Below are 21721 nucleotides of genomic sequence, written 5' to 3'. Positions count from 1 at the left end.
TTGTCTAAGTATATGATACGCCAAAATTCATATCTAAATAGTACTGTAGTATATCATTAAAATAAAAGATATATTTAAATTCGAATCCTGACTCGTCAAGCAAGGCTCCCCTTAATTTGCAATTCTACCCTATCATTCACGAGATATTTAAAAATGAGAACTCCACCACCATAAAATCGATGAAGACGACCTTTGGCCACAGCATAAGGTCAACATCTAGAATCACACACAGAGAGAGAGACGCAGTCACTCACTCTAGATTAACTAACTAACACGAAGAGAAAGAACAAAAACATCATCAACAAACTCGAAAAGCCAACGCCAAGAAATTGAAATTGGAGGCGGGTGGCTCCCGACGTTCCATTCTTTTTTATCTCCAAAAATCCACAATTCCCCATTTCCACACACTCCACACACTCCACAAAAACTCACCACACCAATCATCAATCATCAAAATCCCTTCCTCCCCTATCTCCACTCCCAACACACACTCTCAACTCAACACACCCACTTACCAATCGCGCGCGCGTGTGTGTAATACTGAGCTGGTTTTGTGACCAGTTGATGAAAGATGTCTCTGCACTCGGCGGGCCAAGTCGTGCAGTCCGTGAAGCTCTTCAGCATCACTGATAATTGTAGAAAAGACTCCGTCTTTGTCGATTTCGTGGGGTTGTGCGGTACCAAGAAAAATGGGGGTCGTCGGAGAGGGGGTGTTGGAGTAAATACTCGCAAAAGGAATCATTTTGGCGGTTTGGCGGCGGCGGGGAATATCTGGGCATCCTCCATTAAGTCGGTTCTTGATCTCCAACGAGTTAAAGCCGACTCACAGACACGGTCTTCTGATCCGAAGCCGAAGGTGCGGTTTGGGGTGAACTGTGTGTTTGCGTGTGTGGGCGGTGGCTTTCTTCTTTGATTTATTATTGTAAAGATTTGGATTTTGATTGTTTTTACATGATTGCAGTCTTTTCCTTGAAATGGGAATGTGGAAATATATATGGTTATCAAATATGTCCCCTGCTGCAAGCCTGCAGTGTGTTCTATCTACTTGTATTGTGTGCTTGTTTAATGTCTTTATGGCGTTGAATTGTTTGACATACTTGTCGAGTTGTGGATATGCTCAGAGAATGGCTTTTTTGGTTCATTCGTGGAAGCTCATACATGAGTACCTTGGAGCTCTAATGTTATAGGTTCCCTCGATGCTCCAGCTCGTACTTGAGTTCCGTTTGCCAGTGTATGTGGTTGACACATAGGGATGTGTTTGGACATCAGGATATGTACTTGTGCTGCATACTGGATGCATTTTCAAATAATATAGATGATACGAGCTTTCGAAATGATTTGGTGGCAAAATGATTCAGATCATCTTCTTAGGTACATGGCTGAAGGCATTGCGTGTCTTAGACACTAGAGTTTAGAGATAAACTACTCTCAAGGGTTGTGGTGTCAGAAACTTTTGATCTAAAGAAGTAAATAGTGGAGAATATAAACTCATGTAACCAAAGGAAAGTTCATTTGAAAGGGCCTCTTGGCTTAGAAGTTAGCAGAAGAGGGTAAATAGATCGATTTTGCCAGCTTTCGTTTTGTCGTTGTTAAGGTGTTTATATGTGATTGGTGTCTGAAGAAACCTTTTTTCACCTTAGTTTTTACTCTTTTCTTAAGTTGCATGCTTGCTTCTTAATCAGTTAATCTGTGTGGATAATTCACAGTATGAGCAAATGAGTGATCCTCTATCTATCTATATATGTATGTGTGTTGGTTACCGCCGCCTAATTCATCTGTCCTTGTCGTCGGAAGTTTCACACACAGCTTCTATCTCTGATCTTGGGATTTTTTCGAGACCATGGAGTTGAGTTGTTTTTCTCGTATATGGTTCTGGAAGCATTTGTTACTAAATCATGCCACAACAAATAAAATTAAAATTCTATCAAATAGTAAAAGCTTCATTATTTCATATATTAATTATGCAAGTGTCCAATAAAAAGTTTAGTAATGCAGTGAACTTCTCCAGAGCTTCTAATTACAATTCTTCCTAATGCGTCCAAGTGCTTTATATACGGTCTTTTCATCTGTTTGATGTCTTTTACGCAATCTGTACTTCCCAGGTCGCAAACTTGAAGGATATATTATCTGAAAAGGGGGAATGTGGAGTTGGGTTTATTGCCAATCTGGACAAAAAATCATCATATGAAATTGTCAAGGACGCTCTTACAGCTCTTGGGTGCATGGAACATCGTGGAGGGTGTGGAGCAGATAATGATTCCGGGGATGGTTCCGGTATTATGACCTCAATTCCCTGGGATCTTCTCAACAATTGGGCAAACGAACATGGGATTGCTTCCTTTGATCAGTTGCACACTGGTGTAGGGATGATGTTTCTCCCGAAGGATGAAGACCTCATGAAACAGGCCAAAGCAGGTCAGTCAAGTGGCAGGGTATACATGATTTCAAGTATATCAGTGCCCCTTCAACAAGTTTTAGTTTCCTGACTATATATCATGTTCATTTCAAGAGCATAAGGATATGATAATGCATGAAGGACCTAAAAAGGTTGGGAATAGTTGTATACAGAATAGACTTAAGCTCTTAGTATTACTACTAATGAAGATAGTATTCTCATTTTTTCAAAAAAAAGAGTTTTTCGTTATTGTTAAGTTATCTCCAACATGAGATCTTTAACACCCTCATCTTTATTCCAAAACTAAATATTCCAGCATGACACATTAAGAGTTGTTTGTTCAATAGTTCTTGAATATTTCGTATTAATTTGAGATGAACTACTATTTGGTCTCCTTGATCTGGAGATTCATATTCTAAAGTAGGCTCTGACTATGCAACTGTGATCATTATGATTATTTTAGTGCATTCACTTAACTGATCGTCTACTTATGCAGCAATCCTGAAAATATTTGAACAAGAGGGTCTTGAAGTGCTTGGCTGGAGGCCAGTACCAGTAGATGAGACTGTGGTTGGTTACTATGCAAGAGAAACTATGCCAAATATACAGCAGGTCTTTGTTCAAATTTCTAAGGAAGAAAATATCGATGACATTGAAAGAGAACTTTTTATCTGTCGGAAGTTGATCGAAAGATTAGCCAGCTCTGAAACATGGGGAAATGAGCTTTACTTTTGCTCCTTATCGAATCAAACTATTGTTTACAAGGGAATGCTGCGATCTGAGGTTCTTGGTCGCTTTTATTATGATCTACAGAACAACCTTTACAAAACTCCTTTTGCTATATATCATCGTAGGTACAGTACAAATACTAGTCCTCGATGGCCTTTAGCTCAACCAATGAGGTTCCTTGGTCATAATGGAGAGATCAACACAATACAGGTTAAAATCTTCTGCTGATATTCTTGGTCATGCTTACCTGGTTGTTCAGTGTACTAAAGATAAAATCATTTTGCAGGGGAATTTGAACTGGATGCAGTCTCGGGAGACTTCGCTTAAGTCGCCAGTTTGGCGTGGTCGTGAAAGTGAACTCCGCCCTTTCGGAAACTCAAAAGCATCAGACTCTGCAAACCTTGACAGTGCCGCAGAAGTATAGCCACCTGCTTATCATCCCACACTCTTTGTAATTGTTCTGTATGCTTTATATGGAATGACACGTGAAATTGGAAATAAACAAATACATAAAGGAAAGAGTCTATTAGAGACAGTTTCATTAGATGATGCAGTATTTCATTGTGAAGTGTTAACTGATTAATTATCTTAAGATATGGTCAACGCTGTTGTTGGTTTCGAATGATGGCATGAGATTTCTTCTGATCTTTGTTGGTGCAATGATATTGATCTGAAGTCCGAAATTCTCTTCCAAGTTCCAATGCACAGCAATCATTTCTAGCAGAATGCTCTTCGTATACTTTTGGCAATGGAAATGTGTTTTTTGTTTGTCTTTTTTCATTTTTCTTATGTTAATGTTTCTACTCTATGTTCTGTACAGTTGTTGATAAGAAGCGGACGTGCTCCTGAGGAAGCCCTGATGCTCCTTGTTCCAGAGGCATACAAAAATCATCCAACTCTGTCGATCAAATATCCTGAGGTATCGTGTTTCTTTGACATCGTTATATGTGCTCTTCAGTTCTAGTAGTTTCATTGCTAACAAAAACTCATCCCTTTAATAATTGAAAATTTGAAGTTCAGTCTTCAAAATGTTACCACCTAGAACCATTATTTAAGCTATTTCAAGCTCAGCATCAGGATTGTTGTGACTTTAACATGTAAGTTCTGGTGGATTTGACTTGTAATCGATTTGCTTCAGGTTATTGATTTTTATGATTACTACAAAGGTCAAATGGAGGCTTGGGATGGCCCTGCTCTACTCTTATTCAGGTGAACTTTCTACCTAAAGTAGGTTTTGTTTTTTGACATTTATGGATGCATTTCCATATTTCTGAAAAATCTTTACTTTTCATTAGGCCTTTGCATCACATATAAAGCGACTACGATATGGATGTGCTATATATTTTCCATCATGCGGTTGTAAATACAGATTTAATAATATGCATGGCTTTTCTCTTGTGATTATACAATCAATGGTCAAGTGTTGATACCTGCATCACAACAACTCCCCCCATTCTCCCACACCCCTTCTTTGGGTAACTGGTTGTGTATCTGGTCTGATGCTGTAAATTTCTCACTTTTATCTGGACGTGTTCCAGTGACGGGAAAACAGTTGGAGCTTGTCTTGACCGAAATGGACTTCGCCCTGCTAGATATTGGCGGACGGTAGACAATGTTGTCTATGTGGCATCTGAGGTTTGCTTGCTCACTTCATTCTTTTTACCGGTTTGTTTGAGGACATAAGCTTAATTGGATGGTGAACTCCATTAATGGAATTGAGACCTTGGAAACATTTGATAGGCATTTGTGGTAGTTTGATTAATGAATCACACTGCTGAAGATTCCCTAAGGTGAGATGCTTCTTCATGTACTAGTTGTGCTGACAGAGATTAATTTAATGCTGCTTTTAAGTCTAAATTTTGAGCACATAATATGAATATAATAAATTCTTAGAACTTAGGAATGGAGAGGGTAGCTGCGAGCTAGTAATGTTTGTTGTATTCTCTCCCCCAAGAAAGACATTTGAGAACGACACCCCCCTGCATTTCATTATAAAGTTCAAATACGTAGTTGTGGAAAATACTACTAGCTATATGAATGGATATCTTTTCTCTACCTGAGTTTGTGATAGTTTTTATTCTGAAGTTTTCCCTAGACAAAAGAGGGTTTGCCATTTTCAAATTTGCAAACATTTGAGAAAACATTGTTTAAAAATCCCGTTCGACTTTCGTAGCAGATCAATTGCTAAAACTCTCTGGTTTATTACAAACTAAGTTGTGGTCAATGAACCATGAACTAGTTTTCTTCAAAAAAAGTATCATGTACTCATATAGACCCTATTGGTCATTGAAAAATAATGAGACTTATAAATTTGTCAAATAATATTTCTTGAATTTGAAACTGATACTGCTTCTAAACTGTCACAAAGGTCTGCATTTTGTGATTTATATTAACTAGAGTGCTTAACGATCACGAGGCCCCAAATTGATTACAGTTTCTTTTTTCAAGGTGGGTGTTCTACCAACAGATGACTCTAAAGTTGTAATGAAAGGGCGTTTGGGCCCTGGAATGATGATTTCTGTCGACCTAACTAGTGGACAGGTACTTAGTATGTGATCTTTAGTATAGATGAAAGTAATACCCTACTCAAATCAGATTTGTAGATGCCATAAGTAAAAACAATCATGTCTCTTTTCTAATATACTTTTTTCGTATTCTTGTGCATAGGTATTTGAAAACACTGAGGTTAAAAAGCGAATTGCTCTATCTAATCCCTATGGGAAATGGGTGAAGGAAAATCTCCGTTCTTTGAAGGCTGAACACTTTATGTCTACGACTGTCATGGACAATGAAACGATTTTAAGGCGCCAACAGTAAGTCACTGGAGACTTATCATTTATTTTATCTTAGTCTGAAACTACATGTCAGACTGCTTGAATTGGAAGTCATTGGAAAGATACTGGAGAGAAGAGATTATGATTCATTGCTTAGCCCATTCTTCCACATGTATCCTTCTTCACTGGCTGAAGTGAAGAAACCTTTTGATAAGTTAAAGATATTTCTTCAAAAGCATGACATTCTTGGCTTGAAGTTACTTTGAGGTGGACTATAGCAACTCTGTTGACTGCCCTATCTGTTTTACCAGGGCATATGGATATTCTAGTGAAGACGTCCAGATGGTGATTGAATCAATGGCTTCTCAAGGGAAGGAGCCTACTTTCTGTATGGGGGATGATATCCCTTTGGCAGTGTTATCTACAAGGCCTCATATGCTGTTCGACTATTTCAAGCAACGATTTGCTCAGGTCTGTTATTTTCATAACTGTGGGCATACTATATTATTTTTATGTAGACATGATAGTGTGCGATGTAGCATGAAATAAATATCTTAATAAATACGTGATGTGGTAATGGCACTTTCTGTTCCATTCAATATCATATCTTCTTATGTGTTGGCTTTTTTATATTGTACTGCTATTTTTGTATTGCTGATATTGTTCTCACTTCAAACATGATTTCCCTTCAAAAGCTTTTTCTTATAGTATTGTAAAGCTGATCTAATTCACAAAATGTTCTTACATATGTATGAACCAGGTTACAAATCCTGCTATAGATCCTCTCAGAGAAGGATTAGTCATGTCTCTTGAAGTCAACCTTGGGAAGCGAGGCAACATACTAGAAGTTGGCCCAGAAAACGCTTCTCAGGTACTTACACATTTCCTTCATTTTCATGAAGACTGGGAAAAGAAAGTACCACGTTCTTAAGACAATTCTTCCAAGTATTACTTTAACATTATTTATTCACAGTAGTAAATTGTGCTTCTTTTAATTAGGTCATGTTGTCAAGCCCTGTACTAAATGAAGGGGAGCTGGAGTCTTTACTGAAAGATCCACTCTTGAAAGCCCAAATTTTACCCACGTATTTTGACATAAGGAGAGGAGTTGAAGGTTCACTAGAGAAAACACTGAACAAGCTCTGTGAAGCTGCTGATGAAGCTGTTAGAAATGGTTCCCAGCTTCTTGTTCTCTCTGACAGGTTTGATGAGCTGGTAAGATTTTTGTTCATGCGCATTAGATTTTATTTTTCCAGTTGAAGTGTTGCTGAAAGGCTGATGAAAAATTTGCTGCTCTCTAAAGTTAAATAGGATACAACTATGTTTTAAGTTTTCCTTAATTATTTTTATGTCAATTTTCATGTGCCCATATGGCCTTTCTGTTAAAAATGCTTGGCTACATTATGAAACTGCATTTTTTCTATTCTGTTTCTGTTTTTAGTATATTATTAATATTAATTATTAATTTTGTGTTCGAGTATTCATCCAAACAACTGATTGCTTCCATCAGGAAGCAACTCGGCCTGCCATCCCGATACTTCTAGCTGTGGGTGCTGTTCACCAGCATCTGATTCAGAATGGACTGCGCATGCAAGCTTCCATTGTTGCTGATACAGCTCAATGCTTCAGTACTCATCAATTTGCTTGTTTGATTGGATATGGCGCGAGGTCTGTCTTCTAATTTATTTAAGCATTTGTGTGCATGAACTGGTGGATATGTGCGAGACTAGTTTTTACATTTCATTCGACCAATACATATGATATGGTGATATATTTATTTATCTATTATACATTAAACATGTCCTTGATTTTTACATTAATGTGAAATTGATAATTCCGGCTTCAGAAATTATTCCATACAATAAAATCTAAGTTCTCCAATTAATTTGGTTCATAAAGTATGTTTGGTGAATGACAACGACCTCTGAGGCATTAAATTGTTCAAGAGAGATATTCTGATTCCTTCCCATGCTCCTTATGTAAAGGAAGCATATGAGGATTTACTCACTTTCAATCTTCCACATCAATCAGTCCTATCTCAGATTGTATTTAGTTTATTACAAAAACTTAAATGCTAGTTACTGCTGTTGCTTTTGATTTAATTAATGTGATTAGTCCTCAATAACACTTTGATGGCTTTTACTAGTGCTATCTGCCCATACTTGGCACTGGAGACATGTCGTCAGTGGCGGTTGAGCACTAAAACTGTGAACCTGATGCGCGCTGGAAAAATGCCCACTGTTACAATTGAACAGGCTCAGAAGAACTTTTGCAAGGTTTAAATCCTAATTTATGCATCTTTTCTGCATTTATTTGGAGCATAATTGTTCTGTACTAAATTTGAATGCTTGTTTTATACTTGGTTGGGTATGGTAAGCAATAAGTGTTTGATATCTATTTCAGGCTGTTAAATCTGGCCTTCTGAAGATTCTCTCAAAAATGGGCATCTCATTGCTCTCCAGGTATTTAAACATGTAGTTTTAATTTTCTTAGGTGTGGCTATGTGAAATACTTTTTTGTTTCATTTACTCATTCATTCTACTTTTACTTGTCTGTAGTTATTGTGGTGCACAAATATTTGAAGTTTATGGACTGGGCCAAGAAATAATTGACATTGCTTTTGCTGGGAGTGTGTCGAGCATTGGTGGATTAACACTAGATGAGGTAATAGACTAGTTAGAAGAAGCATTTGAGTTTCTGTTGCTTTTCCTTTATCGATAAGTGAACTTATTTTGCAGTTGGCAAGAGAGTCTTTATCATTTTGGGTTAAGGCTTTCTCCCAAGACACTGCAAAAAGACTTGAGAATTTTGGGTTCATACAGTTTAGGCCTGGAGGTACGTTTTTTGAAAGTTTCTTGACATGGTTATGTATGGATCTGAACCCTCAAGGTTCACACTCAATATTTTTACGGTTGCATGAACAAGTGCTAAATCCTCTTTATTCCTACATAAAAGGTGAATATCATGGAAATAATCCTGAAATGTCAAAGCTGCTTCACAAAGCTGTACGACAAAAAAGTGAAACTGCATATTCAATTTATCAGCAGCATTTGGCCACCCGACCAGTTAATGTGAGTTGCTTTTTGTGCAGTTTCTTCTTTATTTTACTTTTTCATTTATATTCTAACCTTGGTATTTGAGAGTGCCTCTTCTGTTTTGTTGGAGCTTGATCTTGAGTTATTTCAAATTAATATTCATTGGAAAATCTGAATTATGTGAAGTTGCTCCAACTTTGATACCTTCACAATGAGGATTCATCATCATTGATCAAATGTATGTTTACCTATGGCAGGTTCTCAGGGATCTCTTTGAAATTAAAAGTGATCGTTCTCCAATCCCACTTGGAAAGGTTGAGCCTGCTACCTCTATTGTTCAGCGATTTTGTACTGGTGGCATGTCACTTGGTGCAATATCCAGAGAAACTCATGAGGCGATTGCCATAGCAATGAATAGAATAGGCGGAAAATCTAATTCAGGAGAAGGGGGCGAGGTAATTAACTTTATTGTTGTGTTTAATCTTTTATGTTGTGGTCAGAGAATCCAGAATTGAGCTTCATGATTGATTGTGGGAGAAAATCTTTGGTTCATGTAGAGGTATACAGACTTCTAATAATTTTTTATGATAGTAAAGGTGCTAATGAATTGATTTCTGGAAAATATAGCTCATATTTTATTCACCCAATATTTTATTTATCACTTTGTAACGCAAGGCTTGATCTTCTAGGATCCAATTCGGTGGAGTCCACTTACAGATGTCGTTGATGGGTACTCTCCAACATTACCCCACCTTAAAGGTCTTCAAAATGGTGATACTGCTACTAGTGCCATAAAGCAGGTCTGAATACACCTGAGCTTTTTTTCCCTGCAATTGAAATGCTTAACTACGTGCATAGGATATATTCTTTTGTTGCGTTAACAAAACTAATGTGATCTTTCAGGTAGCTTCAGGGCGTTTTGGAGTCACCCCAACTTTCTTGGCTAATGCTGATCAACTAGAAATCAAAATCGCGCAAGGTGCAAAGCCAGGTGAAGGTGGCCAACTGCCAGGGAAGAAAGTCAGTGCTTATATTGCAAGGCTAAGGAACTCGAAGCCGGGTGTACCACTTATATCTCCACCTCCTCATCATGACATCTACTCTATTGAGGATCTTGCCCAATTAATTTATGACCTTCACCAGGTGAGCTGACCAATACATGCAATGCTTATGCTTGTATAATTTCTTTATTCCGGGACATTCAGATAGTATGAATATTGAATTAACAGGTTAACCCCAGAGCTAAAGTATCGGTAAAGCTAGTTGCTGAAGCTGGCATTGGTACAGTTGCTTCTGGAGTTGCCAAGGGTAATGCTGACATTATACAGGTAAAGTATCGGTTACTTGGTCAACAGTCATTGTTTTTCTATGTTGAAATTCTTGGGTAGTTAGTTAATCTTCTCTCGATCACTATTTGTATTACTATTTCTATGTGTTTGTAGATATCAGGACATGATGGCGGAACTGGAGCTAGCCCAGTAAGCTCTATTAAGCATGCTGGTGGTCCTTGGGAGCTTGGGCTTACTGAAACACATCAGGTTTATTTATTTCTTTTTTTTCAGGATATAAATCTCCTATTTTGTATGTTGTTTCTACAAAATTTGTTTGCTTACAATGTTTCTTGCCCTTCTGTATGGTGCGGCTGGTGGTCTGGTTGATATAGACACTCATTGCAAATGGGCTTAGAGAAAGGGTCATTCTCAGAGTAGATGGTGGGTTCAAGAGTGGATTTGATGTTCTCAATGCTGCAATAATGGGTGCCGATGAATACGGATTTGGTTCTATTGCCATGATTGCCACTGGCTGTGTCATGGCTCGTATATGCCACACAAATAACTGTCCTGTTGGTGTAGCCAGTCAGGTAACCATTCATGAAAAATGCTGTCCTTTTCATTTGAATTTTTTCTTGAAAGCATTTCAGCTTCATTCAGCAATCGCTTCAACTGATTTTCTGCAGAGGGAAGAGCTAAGAGCTCGTTTTCCTGGTGTCCCTGGTGACCTTGTCAACTTTTTCTTATATGTTGCGGAAGAGTTAAGAGGTGTGCTGGCCCAACTTGGCTATGAAAAACTCGATGATATAATTGGTCACACCGAGCTACTTAAACCTAGAGATATTTCATTAGTGAAGACTCAACATCTTGACCTTAGTTATATTCTCTCTGTAAGTATACAAGATATTGTTCCCATACATTGCCCATAATATATAAATGTGAATGATTGTAAATGATTTACACATTTACATTTCAGAGTGTTGGATTACCAAAATTGAGCAGCACTCAAATAAGGAAGCAGGAAGTGCATAGTAACGGGCCTGTTCTGGATGATACGTTGCTTGCAGACGAAGAGGTAATACTTACTAATTGGAATGAGCACTTTCTTGGCACTCCATCCTTACCTACTATTTTGTATATGTTCTTAACTTCTTCAAATCTTCAGAATCACTTGGTTTATTTCAATAAAAATAATAACAGTTTCTGCTAGTTTCAATTATCTGGTGTGCATGCAACTATAGCGTCTCCCATCTCATTATCTTTTCGTTTCTCCTGATACAGATAGCCAAGGCTATTGACAATGAAACAGTCGCGAATAAGACTGTAGAAATATACAATGTGGACAGAGCAGTTTGTGGCCGTATTGCTGGTGTAATTGCAAAGAGATATGGAGACACAGGGTTTGCTGGTCAACTGAACATAACGTAAGAAAGATCACTTTTTTGAGAAAATAATGCGCTATCAACTGTTGCTATTCGTCCCGACATCAATCCATTTCAGGACTTATGATGGTTATCTTTATCTTATTCTCAGGTTCGTAGGGAGTGCAGGTCAGTCGTTCGGTTGCTTTTTGACACCTGGCATGAACATCCGTTTAGTGGGAGAAGCTAACGACTACGTTGGAAAGGTATGTGGATCAGTAATTACAGCTCTAAATGCTTCGAACTTGTCGTCCGTTGTTTTTTTCTATCTCTTTCTTAGTAGTATCACTATCAGCTTCTAACATGCTGTATATATTGAAGGGTATGGCTGGAGGCGAACTAGTAGTTACGCCAGTAGAAAATACCGGATTTACCCCTGAGGACGCCACCATAGTGGGAAACACCTGCTTATATGGAGCAACAGGCGGCCAAGTCTTTGTGAGAGGGAAAGGTGGCGAGCGTTTCGCTGTTCGGAACTCGCTTGCCGAAGCGGTCGTGGAAGGCGCCGGAGATCACTGCTGCGAGTATATGACCGGGGGTTGTGTTGTCATTCTAGGAAAGTGAGTATTCGGTAACAGCCCACATTATGTCTGAAAATTGGCAAAAGAACTCTCAATAGTACTCACCTTCTTCGTCTTGCTCTTGACAGGGTTGGAAGAAACGTAGCTGCCGGTATGACCGGAGGTTTGGCCTACATTCTTGACGAGGACGACACCCTTATCCCCAAGGTTTGCATAGTTCAGCATTCGTGCCCGTCGATAGTCTTAAATTCCCTTACTATACGATGTGACCGTGTCAACAGGTGAACAAGGAAATCGTCAAGATCCAGAGAGTCGTCGCTCCAGTCGGACAGATGCAGCTCAAGAGCCTCATCGAAGCTCATGTTGTAAGTTGATGATTTATTTTTGTTTTATCAAAACTTGTAAATCGTCGTACTAAACTGGCTTTGAGCTTCCATTTATAGTAAATGGCCTCATTTTTGTGTTTAATAAAAACTGGTTGCAACCACTTCCAATATTAAGCTGGTTTACAGCTTCCATTTATAGCAAATTACCTCATTTTTGTGTGTAGGAAAAAACTGGTAGCACCAAAGGGTCTCAAATTCTGCAAGAATGGGACAAATATTTGCCACTGTTTTGGCAACTGGTTCCTCCCAGTGAAGAAGACACTCCAGAAGCATGTCCAGAATTCGAGCAGACGACGGCGGGCCGTGTCACTGTGCAGTCGGCATAGGAAACCCCCCACCCCCTCCTTCGGCCCCCTCACAACGGGTCTCGCAGACATTGCGTGTGGAAGATCCCTCCAACGATGTATGAGTGAGTTCGTGATTGAAGATCTAGAAATGCTTGTGTTTGAGAAAGCAACCAATCTTTCCTAGGATATGAGCAGTTGTTTGTACAGTGTTTCTGTAGGAATTTTAGATTTATACAGATTCTCTCCAGAATGGGATCATGCTTTTAAGGATTAAACAAACCACAGAATTTGGAAAGCAGATTTCAATTGCCCAACAAAAATAAGAGAAATAAAACAGGATGCTTTTGCTTTGCTGATTGGCACTTCTCCAAATCTTTGTTTGGGACATCATTTCTGTATTTGGAAACTCCTGTTTATGTATGTATATATATTTGAATATAATTGTACATGCAATGCAAGTATTAGTTACATTTATCCTATTCTTTTTTTATTGCTTTGATCCTATGTCTCAATTCCCCAACTAAAATAGGAGATAAAAAAACAGGATGCTTTTGCTTGCTGATTGGCACTTCTATCCTTTTTTCATATATTTGAATATAATTGTACATGCTTCTTTTACATGCAAGTACTAGTTACATTTATCCTATGATTTCTATATTTGGGAACACCTGTTTTATTGCTTTTTTTTACTATCTCAATATCCAGTGACATAAATGAATCGCATCTTTGACTCTTGGTTAATACCAGAACAGATCTATGACTTGAGTTATTCATTTTATTTATTTATTTATTTATTTTTAAAAAGGCTTGCTGGGCAGTTGGGGAGGGAGGTGCAAAAAGGCCACTATTCAGCATTATATGGATATAGATTTACTTATTCCACAACACATGTCTCACTACTTTAATTTAATCTAAATCTCATTATTTGGTCTCTCTCTTTATCTATTTTAACACTATTTTTAAAATGGTTTTTTTGACTTATAATATATTCGACTATAATTATTAAAATTCGTTTCACTTTTACGATTATTTTACAAGACAGACAGGAGGGAATAGAAGAAAACCAGAATCACAGATTCACAATAGGTCAAAAAGAAAATTATAAAGTGAAAAAAAAAAAAATCAAATAAGTGTAATTTGTAGTCCACTTTGGAAAATCCAACCTAGTAGAATATGTGACCGTACAGATGTTGTAAGAATCCAAGGGCCATGAAGCCGTACAGGTGGGATCTATCCATTTTCACTCAAAATTCCCAAACTGCCCCTCTCCTCTTAGATTCACCTACCAATTAAATTAATAAAAAAAATTGATACTAATTCTCTAACTATTCAAAGCGCCGCCGTCAAACCACCTGCCGGCGCCGGTGAGGTCCAAGTACGGTGAATCTATTGCCCACAGAAAAACTCTATTTTTCTTATTTAATTCATTTATTTATATTTTTGACTTCCATATTGGGCTAAGCCTAGTGCCAATAAGTGTGGCCACCACCATGTGTGGGCAATATTCGCACAATTAATTAGTAAGTAAAATTTAGGGATTAATTATGACTTCTGCTACAACTCATTTTTTTTTTCTTTTTTTTTTTTCATGTGGTTTAAGGGTTGTTACATCGAAGCGAAATTTATTTGGAGTGCCTTTTATATAGAAATTGTAGTTCATATCATCATCCAAATCGATATTAATATTAAAAGAATAAATATTTTTATAAAGTTTCGATTGCAAATAAATGAACGAGGTTCTTTCTATATTTTTATATTTATATAAAATTAATATTAACTCAATTATCATATTTATAAATATAATCAAAAAATAATTTGAGCTGAATATTAAAAAATCACAATAATAGAAATTGATATTATGAAAGGTAAAATAAAAATAAAATAAAGAATTAAAAAATAGATTTTTTCAAAAAAAGATGAGAGTGAGAGAGAAATTTTTAAATTTTTAATCTTTAAATAAATATAATTTTACATTTTAAATAAAATATTTATATAAAATATATCAAATTAAAGCTTTTATCGTGATTTTTAATTTGATATGCATATTAAATATTTTATAATTACTCGAATTTCACAATTTTAGAACAAAAAAAAGAAGATAAAGAAAAAGAAAAAATATATAATTTACAAATAATCTTTCAACTTTATTACAACTACAAAATTATCACTCAATTTTAAAATCAATTTGAAATTAATTTTGAAATTGAAATCTTGACTTTTGATATAGTATAGTCTTGTTTTCTATGCTAGTTGTATTGATGCTTTATAATGTGACCTGTCAATTGATGTTTTAATTAGTTTTAGAGATAATTGTTACTTCATCCGTCCCGCGAATTTTGAGTCAATTCTTTTCAGCATGAGAATCAAGAAAATACTCCCTTCGTCCATCAAAGACATGCTACAATTTCCTTTTTTGTCCGTCTACAAAAATATGCCATATCCATTTTTAGTAATAGAGTCCACACTATTCCACTCACTTTTAAAGTGGGACCCTTACTCCACTACCAACTTCATTCACATTTTATTAAAACATGTGCCGAAAGTAAAATGACATATTTTTGGTGGACTGGGAGAGTAGTATTTAGTGTGTAAATGTGGTAGGTGAAAAAATAAATAAAGGGGATTTTTTTTGCCATATAAGTAAATGACTCAAGATTCGTGGGATGGCCGAAAAAAGAAAGTGACTCAAGATTCGTGGGACAGATGGAATATTAAATTTATAAATTACATAAAAATTAAAATTCAATTTATTTTCTTATCAACTCTTTGGAGTTAAGAGTGGAAAGAAAAAGAATCGAGCTTTAACTTTTATGTAGATTATAAAGTAACGTCAATAATAATTTACATAACAATCATAATATTAAAAATAACAAAATACTTACATTGATTGAATATTAGTTGTGCTCACAAATACTGAGCCAATATTAGGATTACATACCTAAAGTTGTCATTAAATATGATGTTAATTAGTTTCCAAAAGAACACCAAACAATGTGAACTCATGTATGTGAACAATGAGATTTATAGTTCAAATTCTACGGCTCCTCCTCTCCGAAAAAAGAAGGGGCAATGTTAATTAAAGCTTCAATTTATTATTAATACTTCAGGTCTTTGGTTTAAAAAAAAAAAATACTTCAGGTCTTCAGCCCTAAATAGTAAATTCGATACAACCTCATAAATAATTTAAAATAAAACCAATATATGATAAGATTGAAAAATTATGATCGGCCACTTCTAGCAAAGTATTGCTTCAGAAAAAATGTCAAAACTTCCAAGCAAAATAATTAGTGGATTGAATTTGTTTTCATTGTAGAATTTCAGTCAAATTTACAAATAATGGAAAAAGTGGAAATTTCCACAACATTGCTCGCAATCTTAGCAGCATTCCATCATTGATCAGAAGCTTCAGCTCTGACTTATAGGCAACGGTACAATCTACTGTCAACTTTTTAGACCAAAATTCAAAATAGAGAAAAATAAAATCCAAAATTGAGAATTTTATCCCATACACATAAAAATATAAAATCATTAGCGGTAACTAATTAAATTTTATATACTCATATTAAATAATATGATCACGATTGAACTTTTTTTCCTTTCGGGTCAATGTCCCGATTGAACTTTTATTTTGACTGATAGGTAAAAGAGTAGCCAATTAGGCTTCTTTTTGTAACCAATCAATCACGAGCATCCAGCATTCAACATGAAAAATGATAAAAACAATAAAATGAAAATTTTATTGTTTTTAACTGACCAAAAAAATGAAAATTTTATTTTAACATAATGTTACCTACCTGCTAGGTCTAGACACTCTAGAAATGCAATTAAATTAGCAATTAATTTTGCAATAAATTATAGCAACACTTGTCTCTCTCTCTCTCTCATACACACATACAATGCACCTGGAAAATATACCTTGTCTCAAAACGATGGGCGGCTCCGGCAAAACACACACACGCATACACAAAATTAATCCAAGAATCGATTAAAGAAATATTAGAACTAATTGAATCTCGAACCAATCCAATCAGAATCAACATTTTCCCTGTAATTGAATCTCTCAATTCTCCCTTGCTACCGATCTAACAAAACATTTTCCCTAATCCGCATAATTAACATTTCTCGGAAACATAATAAATCGCGAAGATGAAGATGATTAATCAAAAGATTAGCATTATATATAAACATATTAAATTATATCTCTACAAAATCTACTCGCCTACATGTCCGGTAACTGCCGATCGATCACACCGAATTGAAGGCGACATTGGGCAGCTGCGGCGGCGCGAAGGCGAGGAAGACGAGCACCGCCATGATGGCGACGGGGATGAGGAGGAGCATCAGCGGCGGCGGCGGGAGCGGCGGCAGGACCAGCGGCAGGAGCAGCAGCGACACCGTCAAGATCACCATCAGCGCCACCGCTCTCACGTTGAAGTATCTGTACATCAAGGAGCTCTGCAATGACGGCGGCGGCGGCACCTTCCGCCTTAGGTTTGAATCGGCAGCGGCGGCGGATCGATTCAACTCGAATGTGAGCCGTTCTTCAATTGTGTAAACCATCTTCTTCAACCATTTAATTACGCTGTGCTAGCTCCGACGATGTAAGTATATATATATATACACCCACAGGCCAATGAGTGTGCGTGTGTTTTCAGTTTCGATTAGGATAGGGGAGGCTGTGATTGAAGGTGGTAGACGCTACTTGGGAAATTACATACGTCGGGAATTAGATGAGACTTAAAGGGGAGCGTCCAGGGTATTTTCGACTTTTCGCTTAGTTGGAAGAAGTTACAGCACAGCTCTTGTATAATTCTCTCTCACTTTAAATGTTTTACTACTTCTCTCTCCTTTTAAATGTTTTACACTTTTTCTTTTTATAAATTACATAAATAAATAAATAAAATTAAACAATCGCACCACGATAAATTCGAATTCAAAATCTCAGACCTTAAGCATTAACCACCTACTGCTAAGCCGACACACACAACATTTTACCTAATTTGTAATGTTACAATGTCATGCTAACTATTCAACTGGACTTATTTGTTATGGAATAGTACTTTTTTAAAATGATAACTTTTATTTTATAAATAGATTAAAAATATTAAATAAAGAAATTTAAAGACCGTGCTATGATGGACTCGACGTCAAAATTTTTGATCTTAGACATTTAACTATTTTGTGTTCAATTGTATGAACTAAAAACATCTATATTTTTTTTAATTTCCAAAATTTTTATTTTTATTTCACATCTGCATGTACCTTGAAAGCCCTCTACCACGTGTCAAGTTCTTAGCGCGCCACATGTACAAAATGTATGGTCTAAATTTGATAATAACATACTCCCTCTGTCTCATTACATATCCCACTTTCCATAATGGATTGTCTCACTACAAATGTCTCATTCTTTTTTTAGTAATATATTCTCTCTCTATACCTAGTATTTAAATAATTTTCACCAACCCACTTTATTTCTACACATTTCTTAATTTTCGTGTCCAAAAAAATGAGATATTTGTAATGAGATGGAGAGAGTACTATATGGTGGTGTTCGGTTTATAGGATAAGATAGGATTAGTTATGTAATATTATGTTTGGTTGAGTAAATAGGGCTCGAGACTTAAACTCGAGATTATGCCACGTAAGATTAGTCATGGCTTATGAGTCTTATAAGAATAATCTCGAGCTAATTAGCCTACCCCCTATGACAAAAATAATCTCGAGCTAATTCGATCTCGACTAATCTCAGGACAATTCAATCTCGAGCAATCGAACACTCTATAAGGACATGGTACTAACGAAACTCAACTCTACCCTAATTTATTTAATATTTATGCTTTTAATTTGAAAAGATTTGTACGCCTCTTACCAAACAAATATCATAAATATATTATAACACCTTAAATCCTAATCATATTTAATATTTATGCTTTTAATTTGAAAAGATATGTACGCCTCTTACCAAACAAATATCATAAATATATTAACACCTTAAATCCTAATCACTTGTATCAGACAAGCTCTTAAAATTATATTCTCTGTATAATTAGTACGAACGCTAAACTAAATTATATGAAACGCAATCTGAATTAGCTAGGTTTGTATTAGACACGTAGTGACCTTTTATAATATTCATGCAAAATCAAATTCGGCGATTTTGAAATATATACAAATGTTGATGTTAGATAGGATCACGTAGACTTTTAGCTGAAACAACATATATTTATTAAAAAATACTTTTTGTTCCCATGCAGTAATGCTTGTTCTTAAAGTAAAAAACTCCCATCCTCATTAAAGAAGCGCCTTATATATAGGTGGAACAAAAATTAATAGTAATAGTTATAAAACAACAAATTTCATATATCAGTACGATATGAGATATTGAGATAAATATAAAAAGTGGAAATTAATATATAGAAATACCAACTTTGCAAAATTATCTATAAAAAATACCTATTTTTTCAAATTACTACACTACATAACCATTTACTCATGTTTTATATATTTACTTTACTGAAACACGCGTGCACTCTAATTAATAAAATTAACAAAAATTCTTGATTTTGTAGGAATGGACTCAATTTACTTTCCTCCTTAATTATGTACTTTGAATTATGAGCACGGTGGAATAATCAAATATGTCGGCGATAAAATGAATTATATTGTCGGTATAATCAAATATACCGACGGTAAAATGGATTATATCGATAATATAATCAAATATGTCGACGGTAAAATGAATTACACGGACGATATAATAGAATATGCCAGCAATATAATAGAATATTCCTAATGGATTATGCCGGCTGTAAATACCGTCTCATAATTGATAAATATCGTCCCATACAAATATACAACTATGGTCGTAATTAATTCATGTACTTTGCTGTCATAAATTAATTCCTTATGAAAGAATCCACCTACCAGTGAGGTACTAAATTTTTAAGGAACAAGGAACTCGTGCAATGACGAGTCAGATAATCATTGTACTAGATTAACCTGCAATCTCAGCCTTTTGCAACTAAACATATACTGTATTAAAAAATCACATGATTTGAGATATATTTAAATGTGTCCCCTAAATTATAAACATAGTAAATATAGAAACCGAATTCGGACACGATCCCGCTTATTTTGAGACAAAACTCAACATATATAGCAAATTCCCATTTCCCAACCCCATCAAGTAGAAAAAGAAATAGTAACAACAACTTATACTATGATTCAATATTTAAAAAAATAAAAAAATAAAGCTGCGAAATGACGAAAACAGGGTGGGTGAGTATGAAAAGTAAAAGTAAATTCGATTAGATAGCGATGTGTATTGGTGAGGGTGGAGGTTTTAGACTTTAGTGTGTGTGTTTTATGTCAAAATGACACGTCAACCAAACCAGGCCAAAACGTAACGTCAAAGTTTGGGGTGGATTCATAGTATCTAAGGAGTGTGTTTTTGTAATGTATGTTTTGTTTATGTGTGACAGAAACACTTGCTAGATTTTATTCAGTTGAGCAGTTTGTAGCACCCACCAACTTGATTAATTTCTGAAATAAATGATTTGATACCTCTTTCTGTGGCTAAATTCCTTGCCCACTTCAATCGCTAAAACACCAAAATCTGGATTTAAAACGAAATACATAAATAAATAAAGCGGCCACTTTTGAGGATGCATGAAACTACCTTAAAAAAATAATTTATATGCCCCACAACTTGCTTTTCTAATCCCATCATTCTTGATATTGTTAAAAATTTAAATTGGTTGTTACAAACTTACAACTTTTTTTGGCTTTTAGAATTTGGAACCACTGAAAACTCATATTTTTGTATCACCGGTGTAGATATTCCTTTAAAATAGTCATTTTAGAAATTACAGTCTTATTTATTTGTTAGATGAGAATTATTAATTGTTTTTTTTCCTAGATACTCATGTTTAATGATCTTTTGGTCTATTTTTTGTAGTTTATGAAATTACCATCTCATTTTTTGTTAGGTGGGCATTAAATATTTTATTTTTCCTTAATATATACTCTTGTTTAATGACAATTAGATTTTATAATCTTTCGTGATAGAGTGTTTAATACATCAAACACGAATATAATTTGAAGTTTAATTTTAATTTAACATTTGATTTCATTTTTAATTAGGACCATTAAAAATTTAAATATTCTTTGATATCTCACTTTTAGGTTTGAGTGGAAGTGCGAGAATATATTTATGTTAGTATATTTATTTTATTAATGTGAGCTACTGATGAATTAATTAGATCGATACTGTTGGTAAATTGAGTATTTCATGTGATAACGCAATTATTAATTTCATTTTCATGGAGAAGAAGGCTAGCTAAGTCTAGGGCTGGTAAACCGGTGCCGATTTTTCGGTTATAATCGTAACCGAACCGAAAAAATCGATTATCGGTTAACCGAAAATCGATTTTTCCCGGTTCGGTTCGGTTATCGGTTAGCACTCTCACAGTAAACCGATTAATCGGTTTAACCGGTTAAACCAATTAACCGATTTTTTAAATTAATTAATTTAACATTAGTCATTTTTATTTAGGGTTCCACTTCCATAATTCCATTCCAGCAGCTGTTCCATCCGGCCATTCCTTCCAGCCGCCTCCAGACTTCCATCCCTCCCATCCCCGCCTCCAGGGGCGTAGCCAGGGGGGGCTAGAGCCCCCCCCCAAATTTTGAATTTTTTTTTTTTTTATAATATGTCTAAAAATGTTGTTATTATTATTATTATATTTGTATTTTAGTAAAAAAATGTCTAAAATGTATTGAATGCCCCCAAAAAAAATTTTAGTAAATATTTTGAACTATATTATCTATGAAAATGTTGTTATTATTATTATTATTATATTTGTATTTTAGTAAAAAATGTCTAAAATGTATTGAATGCCCC

The 21721-nt window shown here is 35.5% G+C and overlaps 1 protein-coding gene across 1 annotated transcript; it reads left to right on the top strand.

The window, feature by feature from the left end:
• Positions 1–205: 205 nt before the first annotated feature.
• LOC131002714 (ferredoxin-dependent glutamate synthase, chloroplastic-like) lies at positions 206–13293 on the top strand. Its single transcript, XM_057929187.1, has 32 exons — positions 206–856; positions 2103–2415; positions 2892–3334; positions 3411–3542; positions 3945–4043; positions 4263–4333; positions 4663–4759; positions 5573–5665; positions 5792–5937; positions 6210–6369; positions 6659–6769; positions 6898–7113; positions 7409–7566; positions 8045–8174; positions 8302–8360; positions 8457–8562; positions 8637–8733; positions 8854–8969; positions 9191–9388; positions 9623–9733; positions 9837–10076; positions 10163–10261; positions 10376–10471; positions 10597–10794; positions 10891–11094; positions 11181–11279; positions 11486–11628; positions 11738–11831; positions 11947–12185; positions 12275–12353; positions 12428–12511; positions 12697–13293. Exons 1-32 carry the CDS (start codon positions 572–574, stop codon positions 12856–12858), a joined length of 4878 nt encoding a protein of 1625 aa, XP_057785170.1. The 5' UTR covers positions 206–571; the 3' UTR covers positions 12859–13293.
• Positions 13294–21721: the final 8428 nt, after the last annotated feature.

Source organism: Salvia miltiorrhiza, chromosome 1 (assembly GCF_028751815.1).
Source record: "Salvia miltiorrhiza cultivar Shanhuang (shh) chromosome 1, IMPLAD_Smil_shh, whole genome shotgun sequence".
NCBI classification, from domain to species: Eukaryota; Viridiplantae; Streptophyta; class Magnoliopsida; order Lamiales; family Lamiaceae; genus Salvia; species Salvia miltiorrhiza.
Note: the sequence above shows the minus strand (reverse complement) of the source record. Positions and strands in the feature narration are given on the sequence as shown.

Coding starts and splice junctions, on each gene's coding strand:
- LOC131002714 (XM_057929187.1), top strand. CDS start 572: ATGTCTCTGCACTCGGCGGGCCAAGTCGTGCAGTCCGTGAAGCTCTTC. Junction 10,795..10,890: donor CTGTTGGTGTAGCCAGTCAG/GTAACCATTCAT, acceptor GATTTTCTGCAG/AGGGAAGAGCTAAGAGCTCG. Junction 12,186..12,274: donor TGTGTTGTCATTCTAGGAAA/GTGAGTATTCGG, acceptor TGCTCTTGACAG/GGTTGGAAGAAACGTAGCTG.